Source organism: Acinonyx jubatus, chromosome B4 (genome assembly GCF_027475565.1).
Source record: "Acinonyx jubatus isolate Ajub_Pintada_27869175 chromosome B4, VMU_Ajub_asm_v1.0, whole genome shotgun sequence".
Classification (NCBI taxonomy): Eukaryota; Metazoa; Chordata; class Mammalia; order Carnivora; family Felidae; genus Acinonyx; species Acinonyx jubatus.
This window is the reverse complement of record NC_069387.1, coordinates 94,425,468-94,443,527: the sequence shown is the minus strand read 5'-3', so window position 1 is coordinate 94,443,527 and position 18,060 is coordinate 94,425,468. Positions and strand designations below refer to the sequence as shown.

At 34.8% G+C, this 18,060-nt stretch overlaps 1 protein-coding gene across 4 annotated transcripts in view; it reads right to left on the bottom strand.

The window, feature by feature from the left end:
* Positions 1 to 983: 983 nt before the first annotated feature.
* Positions 984 to 18,060, bottom strand: part of TBC1D15 (TBC1 domain family member 15) — a 73,839-nt gene continuing 56,762 nt past the window's right edge. For all 4 annotated transcript variants that reach the window (XM_015063624.3, XM_015063625.3, XM_053226495.1 and 1 more), the window contains 6 exons: positions 12,485 to 12,585; positions 8,346 to 8,445; positions 7,867 to 7,964; positions 3,954 to 4,070; positions 3,351 to 3,437; positions 984 to 2,323 (listed from right to left, as the gene is read on the bottom strand). In XM_015063624.3, coding sequence (XP_014919110.1) covers positions 2,102 to 2,323; positions 3,351 to 3,437; positions 3,954 to 4,070; positions 7,867 to 7,964; positions 8,346 to 8,445; positions 12,485 to 12,585 — 725 coding nt within the window. In that variant the 3' untranslated portion in view covers positions 984 to 2,101. The remainder of the gene's footprint in view (positions 2,324 to 3,350; positions 3,438 to 3,953; positions 4,071 to 7,866; positions 7,965 to 8,345; positions 8,446 to 12,484; positions 12,586 to 18,060) is intronic.

Sequence of the window (18,060 nt, the reverse complement as noted above, 5' to 3'; positions counted from 1 at the left end):
ATTTTAACAACTTTAAATACCAGATAATATGTATTAATATTTTACATATTATCAGGGTACAAAAGGAACATCTTATGAAAACTGAAATAAATCTTTAAGACGTCAATCTAACCAATTTACCTGAACTATTTTAACAATCTCAATAGCTCAAGTTTATATAGCATTTCCTAAGTGGGTTTTATGGCTCTCATTAAGACTTTATCTAACACTATGCTGTATTATTATTTAAAAATGAGCTACACAGAAATTCAGACTGTTTAGTAAAAATGTTTTAACAAGTAGTTTTATAATAAAACTTGACAGAAGTTCAACTTATTAAATGTGCTAAGATTTTTTTTTAACTCCGAAGTAGATATTGCATTACATAGTGGGGGAAAAAACCTCTCAAAACCCCTATCCAGGAAGAACAAGAAGGACATCAAGATGTTCTAAGCAATTTCCTGAACAGCAGGAAATGAAAGGCTGAAGAGGCCAAGTTTCTAATCAGTTTACTTTTTTTTTTTTTTGTCTAAATAGACTTACTCATTATTAACTGATGAAAGATAACACACATATGATATTAAAAACTAAAATCTAATGATTCTCCTGTCATGATTGTCAGTTAATACTCAAGTAGGAAAAAAGTTCATTTGGTTCCCTATGGTTTTTTTTGGGGGGGGGGGGGGATGGAAATCTATCTACTGGACCATTTCAGAACCGCATAACTTTTATTTTACATTATTAACATCAATTGCAGGAAGTGGCTTTCCCAAGTCAGACAACTATATCCTCCAAGACAGCACTATGCCCAAGTCCATGCTGATGAAAATTCATTTTCAGTTATAAAAGGGGTCATGTTTCTTTCTCATGTCCATAACTTATTCCAAAGATTGTTTCAATCACATAAAAATAGGAAATGTCCTGGGGACCAGCTTGGATTTTTTTATTCTTCCAGTGAAGAACTAGCAGACTGCTTCTAAGTGTAATTTAACTGAAAACACTACTTCAACTTCAAATTTATTTAATGATATGTACAGGAGTTAACAAATTACAATTAAAACGGAATCAGTTATGTTAATTCCACATAACTTAAAATCATGCAACACTGCATGGTAAAAACAACAGCTTCGTTCATATACAAAAAATATTTTTTGAGACTCGTGATAGTATATTGAAATTTTTGACATAAGCTTTCTGCAAAGAGCATTTTATAAAAATTTAAAGACCTGATTAATCAGTTAATGCATTATTAGGAAAGATAATAAACACATTAGTAAAGTGAGGTTACAAGCAATTAATTTTAAAATTACACAAGGTACAGGGTTGAATGTAGTCTCATGAAATAAATGTTTGGTTAAGAAAATAGTTCTGAAAAAGTTATCATACTGAAGCTATGTATTACTTTTGTCAAATCAGGTTATATAAATCAATAGTCAAGTTTATTCAGTTAAAGAAAATATGCCTATCCTTTCTTATACTCATAAATAAGTACTTATTATATAGTCTTTATATACAAGTGAAGAAAAGTTCAATGTAAAAAATATACTGCCAATCCACTTATTATGGTTGAAATAGCTTTTTATCTACACATTAAATTGCATTGATGAAAATATCCAATTTAAATCACATTCAACCAGCATAAATATTTAAGCTGAGTACTGTTGTAAACAATAGAGAAAAACAAATTCTTTTATTTCATCACTTGCGTAACACAATCTACTTCTCAGCTTAGAATGCTATAGAGAAGCCTAAGATTTAATTTAATCAATTCCAAAACCCACTAAACTTAGAGTAAACAAAGTGAATGTTTTTCAAAGTGCATAATTTCCAACTCATCCACTTGTAATATTTATCCAATTCCAGTTCATCAGCAAGAAAATAAAATGTACTTGGCTATAAAAATACTAAGGAATGTTATTGAAAAGGAAAGGCTATTTGGTAGAAGTAACTACAAAAATAATTAGTTTAAATCTTTGTAAAGCTTTAATGCAAGAACATCAGTACACTTTCTTTCCATAAACCTTAAAGCATGATCAACACCAAGATTTTAAATTTCCTCCTTTCAAGTACTTGAAAAAGGTCGCAACCAAGTGTCTCTTCAAAAGTTAAGCAAGAAGAATGATCATGCAGGTGTTAATCTGCTAACATTTGGGGACACTGATATCTGTGTTGTGTTGTCATCTCTGGCTCCACTGGTAGCAAGTACGGGCAAGGCATCACTCTGAAATGTAGATGCAGGACAACTAGTCATGGCAACGCTCTCATCTTCACCGGTGTCTGAATCTGGTGTTGCAACTTCACTGTCCTGAAGCCCCAAGATCTCACAAACTGCTTGTGGCAATTCCTGAATGTGCAAAGTCAAACACAAAACCATCATTCACCGTAGAGGAAAAGTAATCACAAAATAACATTTGGACTTAAGACTACACTGATTCCAGAATCTGAATAATTACTCTAACAGTGTAATTGTTACGTATCTTCTCACAGCTTCCTTCTTCAGATGAAATTCTAACCGGTTTTCTCGTAAGTGGTTCCCTGATGTTCTATTCTGAGTTAGTCACTCTCCACCCCATCCTACCACTCCCACAAAACACAAATGTTTTCTAATATTTTGAATTTATTTCATTCTCCTTGTTACTATAGTATCTTAGATATCAACTGAAATCTTATTTACACTATCTTTCTCCCTTAATACCCAAGGTTCCTTAAAGAAGTGTCTCACTCACATATTTTGAACAGAACAGCTATCAAATAAATGCTGGTAGAAGTGAACCATAAGTATTTGGAACCGTGAACAAATGACACAAAGACCAAACAGGAACTCTCATAAAAATACGAAAGCCAAAACACATCAGAATAGAATGATTTAGTTCAAAGTCAGATCATATCAAATTTGCCTTGTTTTTAGAAATATCTGAGAGCTTCACTGATACAAATGTAAGGATATAGACTAAATACCACCCATTTAATTATTTCTGATTAGCAGATGCTAATCAGATGCTATTTCTGATTAGCAGATGCTAATCTTTATTTGGGGATACCACATTTAATATGAGGTCCTAGTCTGTATTCACTAATTCTACTGGATAACACATCAATACTTCAATTCTACGGCCCCCTTTAGTTGTTGCAGAAATGTTTTCCTTATTTTTGCCATTTTGCTGTATGATGTTTCTTATCTAGCGTAATTAATCAACTGTTTTCAATTAAGTGCTGTAACTCCATAATGGTAAACAAAATGCTAGCCAATGCTTGGTGTCTGCCTTCAACCTGCTAAAACTGCCTTTATCTTACATCTATAAAGAAAAATTTGTTGACCACCAAAAACATACAAACAAAAAAATCTTACAATTATTTAAAACACTGTATACCTTGCATTTTACCATCTGTAGAGAAATTGCTTCTGCCTTGCATAGTACATCTTCCACATCAATTTTCATGGACAATTCATTGATATGCTAAAATGAATCCATAAAATAAAATAATTGAAACTAAAAGCACTATTATATTCTATATAAACAATTTATTACCAGTTATATTTCACTACAGATAAAATCTGTAAAATAAAAATATTCACATACTACAAATATCCAAGAGATTCAATATATCTTTCAGTTTTAAAGTTAAAGAATAGCTAATAAGCTTATGGAACATTAAATCCAACAGTTGTCCCAAGTCTACCATCTCAAAGTTCTAAGCAAAAGACAATTATTTTTTTAAAAAACTAAACTACATAAAAAAGCATTTGTTAAATTTATTTTTCTTCCAAATTAGCCAGGTTAAAATAACTGCCCAATATGTATTCAACAAACTGTCATTCTCAGAGAGTCAGTCCTAGTACTAAGTGTTATTGATATAATTTAAGTTTTAACTCAAGGGATTCAATAAAGCTCCAAGGAAATGTTTTGTGTATCAGTACCACCAAACAGAAGAAAGAGCCAAAATATTAAAATCTAAATTAAAGGAATAACTACCTTAAGTATTTCATTAAAGCCATAATGCTTTTCCATTATTTGCTGCTTTTCTGATTCCAGAATAGCACAACAGAGAAGAAGATGGAAATTTTTACATGGCAGTTCGGTCCACATTACCTATAAAAAATAGAACTATTTAGTAAACTATTTCAATTCTAAGATATTTTCCTCCCAGAAACAACGCTGAACTCTAAATGACTTCTATGCAAAGCAGAAGGTGCCTAGATGGGGTAGGCCACTGTTTTTCTAGTTAGGAAGTGAGGAGTAGGGAAGTGAAATCTTAGCTTTACCTACATAATAACTAACATCAAGTTCAACACTATGTGAATATGATGAATTCCAAATGGTGGCACTTTAAGTAACTACAATTAGCAAATCACCGAGCCTGACCTAAATGATAAATGTTATTAATTAAGAAGCTGTATCATAAGTAAGGTATAAAGGTTAGAGGCATTTTCAGTATTTCTCTGTGCCTTCAGTTTCTCACTTTTAAATCATCTTCTGTCTCAAAGGGGGGGGGGGGGGTCGCTATATCCTAGATGGTAAAATTCAGCTAAATAGTGCATGGAATCAAAACCACCCAGAGACAGCTGTACATGATATTACATAACACAGAATATCCATGACTGTGACAAAAACTGAATCAACTACCCAAAATTTATACCCAAATGTATAAAACATTTGGTCAATAGCTGCATGTACTAAACAGAGATAATGACCTCAAATTTAAGGCCTTAATTTCCTCCTGTTAACCTACACAATAATATCTTACCTGGAAAAATTAAAAGACACACATAAAGAATACCTGAAATGTTTTACTTCTTTTCAAGGTGAATAATTTTCAGAGTGAATCCAATTTTTGAAAGTTTAATTACAGTGCAATTAACCTCAAAGTTTTCATTAAAAGTTCAATTTATTTGGTAAACAGATTGAGGATTATTCTAGCTATATAGTAATAATATTCTCAATTCTTCTTTTAAAAAAGAAGTTGAGACATTTATTTAATCAAATCGATAAACTTTAAAATATGATTCCATACAGAAAACAAACTGGTGGTTGTCAAAGGGAGAAAGGGGATGGGTGGATGGGCAAAACAGGGGAAGGGGATTAAGAGGTACAAAATTCCGGTACAACAATAGGGTGTATATATATGTATACGTATATATATATGTGTGCATATATGTGTGTGTGTGTGTGTGTGTGTGTGTATATATATATATATATATATATATATATATACACACACACACACACATATATATAGTCAATAGTACTGTCATAAATTTGTATGGTGACAGATGGTAACTATTTATCATGGAGAGCATTTTGTGATGTATGTAAATGCTGAATCGCTATGTTGTACACTAAACTAATATACTTTATGTCAACTATACTCCAATTTAAAAATAAAGAGGGGTGCCTGGGTGGCTCAGTCGGTTGAGTGTCTAACTCTTGATTTTGGCTCAGGTCATGATCCCAGGGTTGTGGGATCAAGCCCCACATTGGGCTCCAGGCTGAGTGTGGAGCCTGCTTGAGATTCTCTCTCAGTCTCCCCATCTGTCCCTCTCCCCTGCTCGCACACAACTTCCCAAATAAAATTTAAAAAAAAATGTTTTTTAATATTATTTTTGAGAGAGACAGAGACAGAGTGTGAGCAGGGGAGGAGCAGAGAGAAAGGGAGACAAAATCTGGAACAGGCTCCAGGCTCTGAGCAAGCTGTCAGCACAGAACCCAACACGGGCTCAAACACACAAACCACAAGATCATGACCTGAGCCGAAGTCGGACGCTTAACCAAATGAGCCACCCAGGCGCCCCTCAAATAAAATGTAAAACATAAACCCCCCCAAAACAAACCAAAAAACCACACAAAGAAACAAACAATAAATACATTTTTGAAAAGTACAATGTATTTACTGGAAAATTAGGATGTGATGATTATTGTGTTTTTTTGCTTACTATCAAACCATTAAGATTAAATTTCATGACAACCCTCAAAAAATAAATTTTCATTAAATTAAGTATGATTCCAGGTAAAGAACAGGTGAGTTTTACTTCTAATTTCAAACAAAGGAAGTTATCCTACACAAAGCAATGATCCTCTGTCAGCACATCACCTTCTCTAATGGTAGCTGACAGTACAGGAGCCAGTCTCCAGCTGTAAAAACCTCAGAGGGCACAGGAGTTCCACTATATAGAAGTCTATTTATTATCCAAATGAATTATTTCCCCCATTCCTTCCTTAGGAGAGTTTCTGTAATCCCTAATCTTTATGAAGATAAGGTAGCAATTAGTCATTACACCAGTATTCTATTTTAAAAGCACACTGATCCATTAACACTGATCCATTAACAGTCCATTAACACTGACTGTCAGTGATTAAATGTGACCTTTCTTTCCTGTCTTTGCTGTGCACATTCTAAAAAATAAAGACCTCTCACCTCTTCTTGAGGGCAATTGGCAAAATCTATCAACAGCCTTAAAAACTGACTACTCTTTGATTCAGAGGTGTCTTGAAATTTATTCTAAGGACATATTCGGAGGTATCCATGAAAATCTGAATATTAAGATACTTGCCTTAGTGTTAAATATGATGTCATTGCAACGCTGTTGCACAAACAAGCAAGATATCTATCAGGTAGAAATTAAATGGTCGTTAACCCATTCATCAGTTGATGGACATTTAGGCTCTTTCCATAATTTAACTATTGTTGAGAGTGCTGCTATAAACATTGGGATACAAGTGCCCCTATGCATCAGTACTCCTGTATCCCTTGGGTAAATTCCTAGCAGTGCTACTGCTGGGTCATAGGGTAGGTCTATTTTTAATTTTTTGAGGAACCTCCACACTGTTTTCCAGAGCGGCTGCACCAGTTTGCATTCCCACCAACAGTGCAAGAGGGTTCCCGTTTCTCCACATCCTCTCCAGCATCTATAGTCTCCTGTTTTGTTCATTTTAGCCACTCTGACTGGTGTGAGGTGATTATCTGAGTGTGGTTTTGATTTGCATTTCCCTGATGAGGAGCGACATTGAGCAATGAGAAAGAAGGAAATATGGCCTTTTGTAGCAACATGGATGGAACTGGAGAGTGTTATGCTAAGTGAAATAAGTCATACAGAGAAGGACAGATTCCATATGTTTTCACTCCTATGTGGATCCTGAGAAACTTAACACAAGACCATGGGGGAGGGGAAGAAAAAAAAACTGGTTAGAGGGAGGGAGCCAAAACATAAGAGACTCCTAAAAACTAAGAACAAACTGAGGGTTTATGGGGGGTGGGAGGGACAGGTGGGTGGGTGATGGTATTGAGGGGCACCTGTTGGGATGAGCACTGGGTGTTGTATGGAAACCAATTTGACAATAAATTTCATAATTTAAAAAAAACAATTTCAAATAAATGAAATAAAGAAATTAAATGGTCATAGATTCATGAGATGTTTATTACATTATTAATATTTTTCTCTAACTAAAATTTCTTTTAAAAAGCCAAACACAAGTCAGCTCCCTCCCAATACTTCACACTACAAAGTGCTATCTCAACAGACTGGCCTGTCAAAACTTCCTTGAACTCTATACAAACCTATCCCAGAATGCATCAGAGTCTCACATAAAGTCAAGCCTCCCAAGGAAAGAACACAAATATAAATGGTCTAGAGAACTTGTTCTGGGAAACCTAGTGGCCCAGAAACTTCATGAGGATTGTGATTTATAGAAAAATGCTCCAAAGACCAGATATTCAATTTAAGATCATAAAATTTTAAGGAGAGACCACAAAAACCATATTTATACTATACTTATTACATACTTCCTTTAGAAATTTCAGTTAGACTATTATAATTCATTTATACTCTATAGAACAATAAAGTATTTTCCATAATAAATATTACATTTGTAAAATAATTTAAGAACTTACCTCCCATAATCGAAGAATATCTAGAAAACTAAATTCCCTTTTAAATCTGATTAAAAGCCATCTGAAGCAAAAATAAAGGTATCCAGAGTCCTGAGATTCTATACAGAAGAAAAAAAACATATATGGCTTACTCTTATGTTAATTATCTCAGAATACAGTGACCTATTTCAAACTCAAATATTTCTACACAGCTTAAGCTATTAGAAGTTCTATAGATTTAATTGCCTTTACTAATTCAAAGAAACGATTATTCAAATTTGTTTAAAAGAAAACCATAAAATAGTAATAATTCATTTTATGAATAAACTGTTTTAAGGCATAATTATAGAAAGATAGTTTGGTACCACACTTTGATTTCTCAGAGGAACTCAGGCAACAGTGACAGAGTATATGGGGCTTTCAGACAGTTCTTTACACTTTTTCTCTCTGTATATTACCCTACAACTTGCTGGGTGTGTAATTTGATTAACCAAACTTACCTAAGTAACTGCAAAATCCACTATCCAACAATCGAAGTAAGGTACTGAGTTGAATTAGTTGGGTCTTCATGCCTTGCATTTGTTCTTCAAAATTTTGATGCTTTAAAGGGAAATAAATGTTACCACATAAGTAATACTGAATACATATTCTATAGTACAAAATCACTGATAGATAAAGCAAGAGTCTAAGGACAAATGCTGGAGTTATACCACACTGGTTATATTAAAAAAAAATCACAACAAATTGAAAAGCTAAAGCAACATTCAAAAGGAGGGAAGAAAATCCTTGGAGTCAAAGTAAGGATTACTTGTTTTCCTCTATTCATTTGACTTAAAGAAGAACGCAGAGCTACAGATGGATACACTTATTTCTTACATCAAATAAGAAACTTGGTGAAAGAAATACACACTTGCGAAATAAACTTTTATCAAATCACTTCCACTGGTAAATATTTCTTCAAATTGCCATATAAAATAAAATTAATTTTAGCTTTAACATATACTTCATTTTAAAGAATTATTTCTTAAATTTGATGACACTAGGGAATCTGTGAAGTCAAAATCATTTGCATGACAATTCCAAAATATTATATGCATTTTGCACTTTAAATTCTCCCCCAAGTATGAAGGGCTATATGAGGAGTGACACTGCAATAGAATGAATACAGGAGCAGGTAAGAAAATCCAGCTGTCTTGCATTAAAGTAGACACTGAAGAAAATGGAAAATGGAAAACAATCCCTCTTCTCAGTAAACTGTTTCCATTTGGAAAAGTTGCTTTTCATTAAAAAAAGGTTATAGGTGTTATGGTATAAAGGTTTGTTATTTTTAAGTAATTAATAAATATTTATATATTTCTCAATATTAATTTTTCATATGATAAACATCAAGAGATATAACCTACATAAAGAAATGTTCAGAGTCCTCAATAATATTTAAGAGTGCGAAGGGGTCCTGAAATCACAAAGTTTAAGAACAGTTATGGTTTACTTTACATACTTTAAATAATCTGCAAAGTTGAGTAAACTCCCTACCAAAACTTTACCCAAGTGTTGGGAGGTGGATAATGAGACCAAAATAACAGGAAGGTTCCTTAGATCATTCTGATCCCTTTTATCTATGTGCCGCCAACTCCTCTACGGTAACCTACTGTCCTAATGCTTATAAAAACCCTAAGGACAACATCTCTTCCCTCACACTTCTTTTTTAGTTTGGAGACACAGCATCACTCTTAGCTTAAAAAAAAAAAAATTAAGGCTACTGATTCTCAAAAAACTGATTTTTCTTTTATGCCTTAAGGAACTAGTTTACTAGATTGACACAAGCCTTTGGGATATCATTCCTTCACATTTACCACAGAGCGCTGTAAACGAAAGGCAAAATTAACTCTCTGATTAACAGCATCATTTTTTATTATGACAACCAAAGGCTAGAGTTGTTTTGGGAGTACCAACATGGCATACTCTGCTATAAAAAGAAGTGCTCCCAAAATGACAGAAGACAACTTTGGAAAAGTAGCTACTCCTGGAGAAGGGAAAATTAGATCAACAATGGATATACAAATGGCTTCAATTGCATCTGTAAATAAATATGCGTGCATATATACATACACATGTATATTCATATATATACATGCTCATATATATTCGTGTATATGTATATATACACATGTGTGTATATATATGAGGAGGGAGGTGAGGAGAAGGAAGGGAGGAACTAAATTATACAGCAAAATGAATGGGTGGGTATAAGAAAGTTCATTAGATCATTTTGCTAATCTTTCTATAATATTTCTATAATAAATACAGTCTATGACTATCCCTACATTAGATGTGAGTAAATATAACAAGAGTAAATCTATGGACACCAGGTTCAGTCATCACAAAAGAAATAAAAACTTACATGAAATAAAGCTGTAAAACAAAAAGAAGGAGTCAAATAACAGTATGGGTTTAAGGACACCAAACCAACAGCAATGCAGTAAAAAATAATCATGCAGATTATTTTGATTGCAACATGTTACCCTTTTATTCAAATATGAAAAAAATGTTAGTAGACAATATATTAAGAGATTTTTTTTAGAATAAAGACTAGAAAAATCCCCAGACCATTCTCAATGGAAAAGGCAAACACAGAAACATTTACTATGAAAAAGAAGAATTTGAACCTTCATACACAAAAATGACAAATAGACCGTAAAGTGTATATTACAGATGTTCATTTACATTTGAGACCTAAATACATGCACAAGTATGTATGTATGCATGCATGTATGTATATATATGGCATCATAAGTCCATTTTCTGCACATGTCAATATTGGCTCAATTTTATGGAAACTATTACTGTAAAAATCAAAATGCAGTCAGTATGTTCATGTTAATTCTAAAGTGTCTAAACTAAGCACTGGGGAAATCTTCATGTGTTTATTCTACAAAAATCTGTTGCACAAAAACCTCATGTTGGCATTAGGAAAATTCTGGAAGCATACCAGAGAACTAGTTAAAGACATGAGCCTTTTATCAAGGAACATACTAGCTCTAGTGAAAAGAGGATAAACAACAAAAACACAAGAAAGGCAGACAACAGTTTTTATACAATTAGTATCAGTTGTACAGACCTTTATAACAAATGCCTCAGGTTTCTAGAGCACTTGAGAGTAATTGGAACTAAGAAAGCAGGTAAAATCAAATCAATCAAAAAGGTAAGGAAGACAAACTATGATATTAGCAGATTACTGCAATTAATAATCGTTCCAAATAATCCAAAACATTAATTCATGGTCATGACTATGCAGTTCGAAATACTTATTAACTTAATAGTAAAAGATATTTTTAAGTATCAAATCTTAGCAAATATGTGTTTGGAAAAGTAGAAGAAGTGAGGATGAGCTGGAACCATGGATAAGAGACTTAAAGAAACAGGGAAAAGTGGGAAAAACTGGAAGGGCAAAGAAAAATTGGCAAGCTAATTCCCAAGAGAGGAAGAATAGACTAAGGAAAAAAGAGAAGGGTACTATTTCTAAATCCCACATTCATATCCTAGAAACTGAGTTAAACCTTATGTTACAAGGAAACATTTTATATGATTATATATTCAATATCTTTATCCCCTTGCTAGCAAGCCATTTGAATACCCAACCTCAGGGTCCAGCGGCAAGTATATTAGTTTTACTCTGAAACAGTACAGTGACTTATGTAGTCAGGTCTTTGGATTTCATATGCCTTTATCTCCTCTTAGCCCTCTTCTATTTTTTTTTTCTTTCTAATAGATTACTTGAGAAGACTGTTCTATTTTATTTCCCTGTTAATACTCTGTGCTATTGTCCCAGAATTCTGTCTCCAAGATATATCAGTGACAATAGATAAAATGTTCTTTGTAATATGTATATATAAACATAGTTCAACTCTAATAATCACATGCTTCTGAGAAAATAACAATGAATTACTAAGAAAGTGTCACCATTACAAATAGTTCAAACAGAGATCTAGAAGAAAAATCAGTTACTATAATGACAAAATCCAAAAATGTTCACAAAAAGTAAGGATATTACTTGGCATGACTAAGCTTTATCTCTGAAACAGATGATATGAAAGTTCAACTACTTCACAAGAACTGAATTCATCTACTTCATCAATATTCTATAATGACTCATAGCTCTTCTGCAGAACACAAGCATTTACTGATATTAAATCCTGATTACCCTTGTGCTACAGGCACTTACTATCTACTTCTTGTATTAAAAACAATGTCAGTATTTTCAAGTCCCTTGAAAAGGCTATTTAAAAAAAGAAACAAACAGGGGTGCCTGGGTGGTTCAGTCAGTTGGTTAAGCGTCTGACTCCTGATTTTGGCTCAGGTCATGATCTCACTGTTTGTGGGTTTTTCTTTCGTGCACTGACAGTGCAGAGCCTGCTTGGGATTCTCTGTCTCTTGTCTCCCTCTCTCTGCCCCTCCCCCACTCTCCCTCAGTCTCTCAAAAATAAATACATTTTAAAACAAGAAAAAAGAAACAAACAACATAGAGCAATTTTTAAGTTCCACCATAACTGGCTAAAATATAAACATCAATCTTATGTAAGATTATAGAACTAAATTTTTCAAAATTAGTTTGATTAAAGGAAGGAGCCCCTGTTCTTACCATTTGGTCCATATAAGAAGCAAAGCACCAAAAGGCATCCACTTCATTTTCCATCACATATAAAAGAGGGGAAAGTAAGTCACTCATTCCCTGAACATACCCTAAGAATAGAAAAAACAAACAAAAAACAATCATGTCTCTGAAAACCTAAGCTTTATGTAATTCTTCTGTGCATATCATTACAATTTCATCTAAAATTTCATCTTTTCTTTGGTTTCAGAAACTGGTAGATATTGACGTCTACCAAGAAAAGAAAACAAACAAGGAGGAAGTCTAGCAATCAGGTAAGAAAGATGAGTTGTCATAGACTGAGATGCCAAGCAGATATATAGCTGCTATTTTATGTCTTCAGTGTGGTCATCACTATCAAGAGAGGGTAATATTACTAAAAATTAAGGGGGGCGCCTGGGTGACTCAGTCAGTTGTGCATCTGACTCTGGCTCAGGTCATGATCTCACGGTTCGTTAGTTCAAGCCCTGCATCGGGCTCTGTGCTGATGGCCTGGAGCCCGGAACCTGCTTCAGATTCTGTGTCTCCCTCTCTCTCTGCCCCTCTGCCGCTCACACTCTGACTCTCTCTCTCTCAAAAATAAACAAACATTAAAAATTAATGTGCAAAATTACTACGATAAAACAGGAAAGGTGAGAAAAAACCCACAGGAACATCAAATGTAAGTGTATATATTCAAAGGACATTTGAGAAGGACCAGTCAGAAGTAAGGGGGAAAAAAAACAAATGAAAAAGGTGTTGTAAAAGTCAAGGGGGGGAAACATTTCAGGGCCCAAGAGTCAACAGCCCCTAATGGTGATGAACAAGTCAAATAAAATAAGAACTTTTAAAAAGGGCCCAACTGCTTTAGCCACCAGATCACTGGTAATCTAAACCAAAAGAAGTACAAAATTATGTATTTCTTTTAAATAGCCCTATCTATGTTCTTCTTGCCTTTCTCTTCTTGTTATTCTATGCACAACCAATGCTAGCAACTGGGTGTAATCCAATCAATACTTTGTACCTGAAACTACCACTCTACCTTTCTCTGGATGTTGTTATAATTCTCAGTCATGACAATTACAGCCCTTGATTAAAAAGAAAAACTGTAAACGATCAGGCCCCTCACTTTAAAAGTCTTGGTTTTGCTTCTCACCTCAACGTGTCAAGCTTACTTTTTAGTTCCACCTTATAAAACTCTCAATTTTCTTAACTGTTTTACAATTGATTTCAGATTTAAGACACATTCTTGAACCAACAAAGGGACAAAAGTTCATATGAAACCTTTTTACATACAGATTATCATTCAACTTTGGTAACTTTGGTACATCTGTTAAAGTTAGAGATTTTTTTCTAATAGTAGCTTGAAGTCATGGAAAATACAGTCTTTCATGTGCAAGTCCAAAGCTTACATTCTTACCATTCACAAAAATCTATGTGCACTGAAGCCATTAAAAGTATATATTTTAAAAGGGAAGAGGGTATTTCTGCTAGAAATGATATACAATTCTACACCTCTCTTCCTTATTTTGGAATAAAACTTTAACAAAGGACTTCAGGAAGCATATAGGCCAGAGTCTCTTGAGAAAACTTCTGATCAGAGATATAACAGAGAGACAACTCAGATCACTTCGGGATCACCTTACTATCTCTATCTGCTCTGAGCCTTGCCCTATCATCTACTCCTATGTTCCTATCAACCTAGGTCTACATGATACCCTGTGGAAAAGTATGGCTCTACTCACATTAGCACGAAAGAACACTTGGGTTGCCATGGTGGGCATCCGATTACACTACCAGACAACAAAGTTACCAAAATATTTGGAGAAAAGTGCCAGGGAAAATTGGCATATGGTATGATATCTAAATGTAAGTATTTCTACAAGTTTATCACAGGCTTTTTAAAAATCCTGCACCCTTGTGATGATTAGCTTTATCTCTCAACTTGGGTGGGCCTCAAGACACTCAGATGCCTGGTTAAACATTATTTCTGTGATCGTCCTGAAAGTGTTTCCAGAAAAGATTAGCATCTGAATTGGTGAACTGATGAAAACAGATGCCCGCCCCTGCCCTGCCCCCCACTGTGGGCGGACACCATTCAGTCCATGGAGAGCCTGAGCAGAACAAAAAGATGGAGGAAGGTGGAATGTGCTCTCGCAGTAGCTACTTGAATTGGGACAGTGATCTTCTCCTGCCTTTTAAAGCTCCTGGCTCTCATGCCTGCAGATCTGAACTGGCATCTGCACCACTGGCTCTCCTGCTCTCAGGCTTTCCTGGGTCTCCAGCTTGCAGACAGCAGACTGTGGGACTTCTCAGTCTCTAGAATCGTGTGAGCCTACACCTCAGAAGAAATCACCTCAGAAGAAATCTTTTTCTTTTCTTTCTCTCCCTCTTTCTCTCTCTGGATATATATGTTAAAATATACAAATTTATATATATATATATATATATAAAAACACAAAACATACATAAACATACAGAATCTTAATGGTTCTGTTTCCCTGCAGAACCCTAATAAAAACACTTTTAAAAAAGAGTAAGTGGGTTAGAAGGAAGACTAAATTGTTATCATCAGAACTTCTCTAGATGGCACTGACACAGTGAAAGCAATGACCAACATAAAGGCTAAACCAGGGGTGCCCAGGTGGCTCAGTTGGTTAAGCCTCTGATTTCGGCTCAGGTCGTGATCTCACGGTCTGTGGGTTCGAGCCCCACGTCAGGCTCTGTGCTGACCGCTCAGAGCCTGGAGCCTGCTTCTGATTCTTTGTCTCCCTCTCTCTCTGCCCCTCCCCAACTAGCACTCTCTCTCTCTCTCAAAAGTAAATAAACATTTAAAAAAAAAATTTTTTTTAATGCTAAGCCAATTAGAGTATGAAAGAAATTTGATCTGAATTCAGCAAAGTGCAAAAGAGTACTTCATTGGGTCTGACTGTATACAGTCTATAATAAAAATATTTCAAAGTGTGCTATTCAAAAGATTTACCAAGTACCTCTCGTCTAGAAAAAAAAAGTGCTTGGGGCGCCTGGGTGGCGCAGTCGGTTAAGCGTCCGACTTCAGCCAGGTCACGATCTCGCGGTCTGTGAGTTCGAGCCCTGCGTCAGGCTCTGGGCTGATGGCTCGGAGCCTGGAGCCTGTTTCCGATTCTGTGTCTCCCTCTCTCTCTGCCCCTCCCCCGTTCATGCTCTGTCTCTCTCTGTCCCAAAAATAAATAAAAAAACGTTGGAAAAAAAAGAAAGAAAGAAAAAAAGTGCTTTATTATAAAGTTATAATGAATGACAATTTCTAAGAAGTTTATTTAATCATTTAAGTCTTCAGCTGTCATATGAGATCACTACCATATTTCTTATACAAGTCTTAGCTGAAGCAAGTAGTCAAATTTATCTTCATACTCTAGTTGCTTTTAATCTATTTTATTTTATACATGATGTTCTTTGGGGTATGTCATGAGTTGCGGGGGTGGAATTAATGTACAAATTCCTTTTAATTAAAGAAAGATTAAAGCTGTTTAAATTAGCATTCAGTGACACTAAGATCCTGCAGTAGTGCTGACTGATGCACATCTTAATCAGCACTACTACAATTTCGCAAGTAGTTCTCTAAAATTATCTCCACAGCAAATTTCTTTCAGAGGGGGTGGGCATGAGAAATGAACTCCTTATCCTAGCACACACTTTCTTACACTGCAAAGAAAAAAATCACCTACATATAGGTCAATTTCAAGGTTAACTGAACCTCAGCCCTTAGAGTATCAAATAAAAAATATTAGAGGAGGTGGAAATCATTTTTTTTAGACACTCTCTGCCTTCTTACATATGGTATTTCAAATATAATTTAATGTTTTATTGGTTATTTAGGATCATCATCATGTACATACACCATTAAAAAAGGTATCTCCCAAGAAACATCTTAAGTGTAGTGTCTTTGCACTAACGAAAAATTATTCTTCCTTGAGTTCTTCTGTCTGCTTTTGGTAATTTTTGTCTCCTTCCTCACTATTCATGACGTTGTATTCAATGTAAATATACCTATACCTCATCTGTATGGTCTATGAAGCCAAACAACTCAATATGACAGAATTACTTACAAGAGTAAATTTACAACAGCCCAGGTTACTTCACCATGAGTAAAAGGCAAGAAATTTGGCCCACTGCTTTATGAAAACTACACTGACTTCTCACAAGGCCAGAGTTCTTAACAGGAACCTTGACTATGTTTCAGATAACTTAGGTACTTGCCCAGAAAGAACGAGGGATTAATAGAGACAAATGAAGACAGTAATTTATACAGTTAGCTGGACTACGCCCTGAAAAAAATGAGCATTCAGGAACTCCTACGAATATGCATGAATTCCTATCTCAAAATTATCATCTGACAGTAGAGGGCAATGCCTCCATTCCCTAAGACAATCGTCCTATTCCCTACAGTAAAATGGCAATGGGTCAGTGTGGTGGATGTATAGAGGTGAAAATGCCAGCCTGAAAATAAAGACCTGGGTCTCTACTCCAGTCCAATATTTATTACTTGTACAACCTTGAGTCACTCTCTGAATCAATATAACCTTATAAAATTGGAATGATTTCCCACTTCTTTGAAAGGCTGCTATGAGAGTCAAAATCAAGTATGACAGCATTCTCTAACCTGAAAAGCACTACTCTACCAATAGGTTTTCAATGATCCAATTTGAGGCTCATTATTTGAGGTGATAGATAGGACTAAATTTTACATTTTAAAGATAAATCTGTGTTTTTCCATTTACCTTCACCAAAGAGGCTGATGCCTCAAGATCCACAAAGAGTTTACATCTTACCCTAACATATAAAAGAAGCCAAGAGGAATTTACATAGACACAAACAGTGAAGAAAATGTACCACAATTCAAGGCTCACTTGGGTTTAATACACTAAATATCTAATTACCTTTTCCAAAACCTTTTCAAGCTCTACTAAAATAATCTGGAAACCATCTATTTCCACCATTCTCTACTTGGAAGTTACTCACATGGTAGATAACTCAGAAACTTATCCATTACTTATGCTTACTTACTTGCTTAGAGAATCTGTTCGTCCTTTAAAGAAACAACTCAAGTTCTCTTATCCCTTAAAATATTGATTCCTTATATTTTCTACTCTTATCATCCCTTCCCCATGCAAGCTGCAACTGCCCCTCTCAGCCTGTCTTTCTAACCCATTCTTGGTAGGAAACACAGTTATCAAGAAAAGAGAGTGAAGTTCTACATGGCCTAGATAATTATCCGCATGGCTTGCCCAAGACATCACATCAGTATTTTCCTTCACAAAGTAGCTAAGTTTTCCAAATAAAAGTTCCCAAACTTTCTCAATTCACAGACTTCTTAACATCTTAGTAATTTTTTTCCAAAGCACTCCTCAGCTCAAGAAAATAACTAACACTTCCACTTATTAAGTAGTTAGATCCAAACAACTTAATATCTATTTCTGTCCTAAGAACTCAGCACCTGTTGGATACTACACTATTTCTCAAACCTTGGAATCCAATTGGAAACCACCATTCCCATTTCCTGTCCCTCATCTATTTTCACACAGTACCTGCTGAATCACACAGCAAGGCCT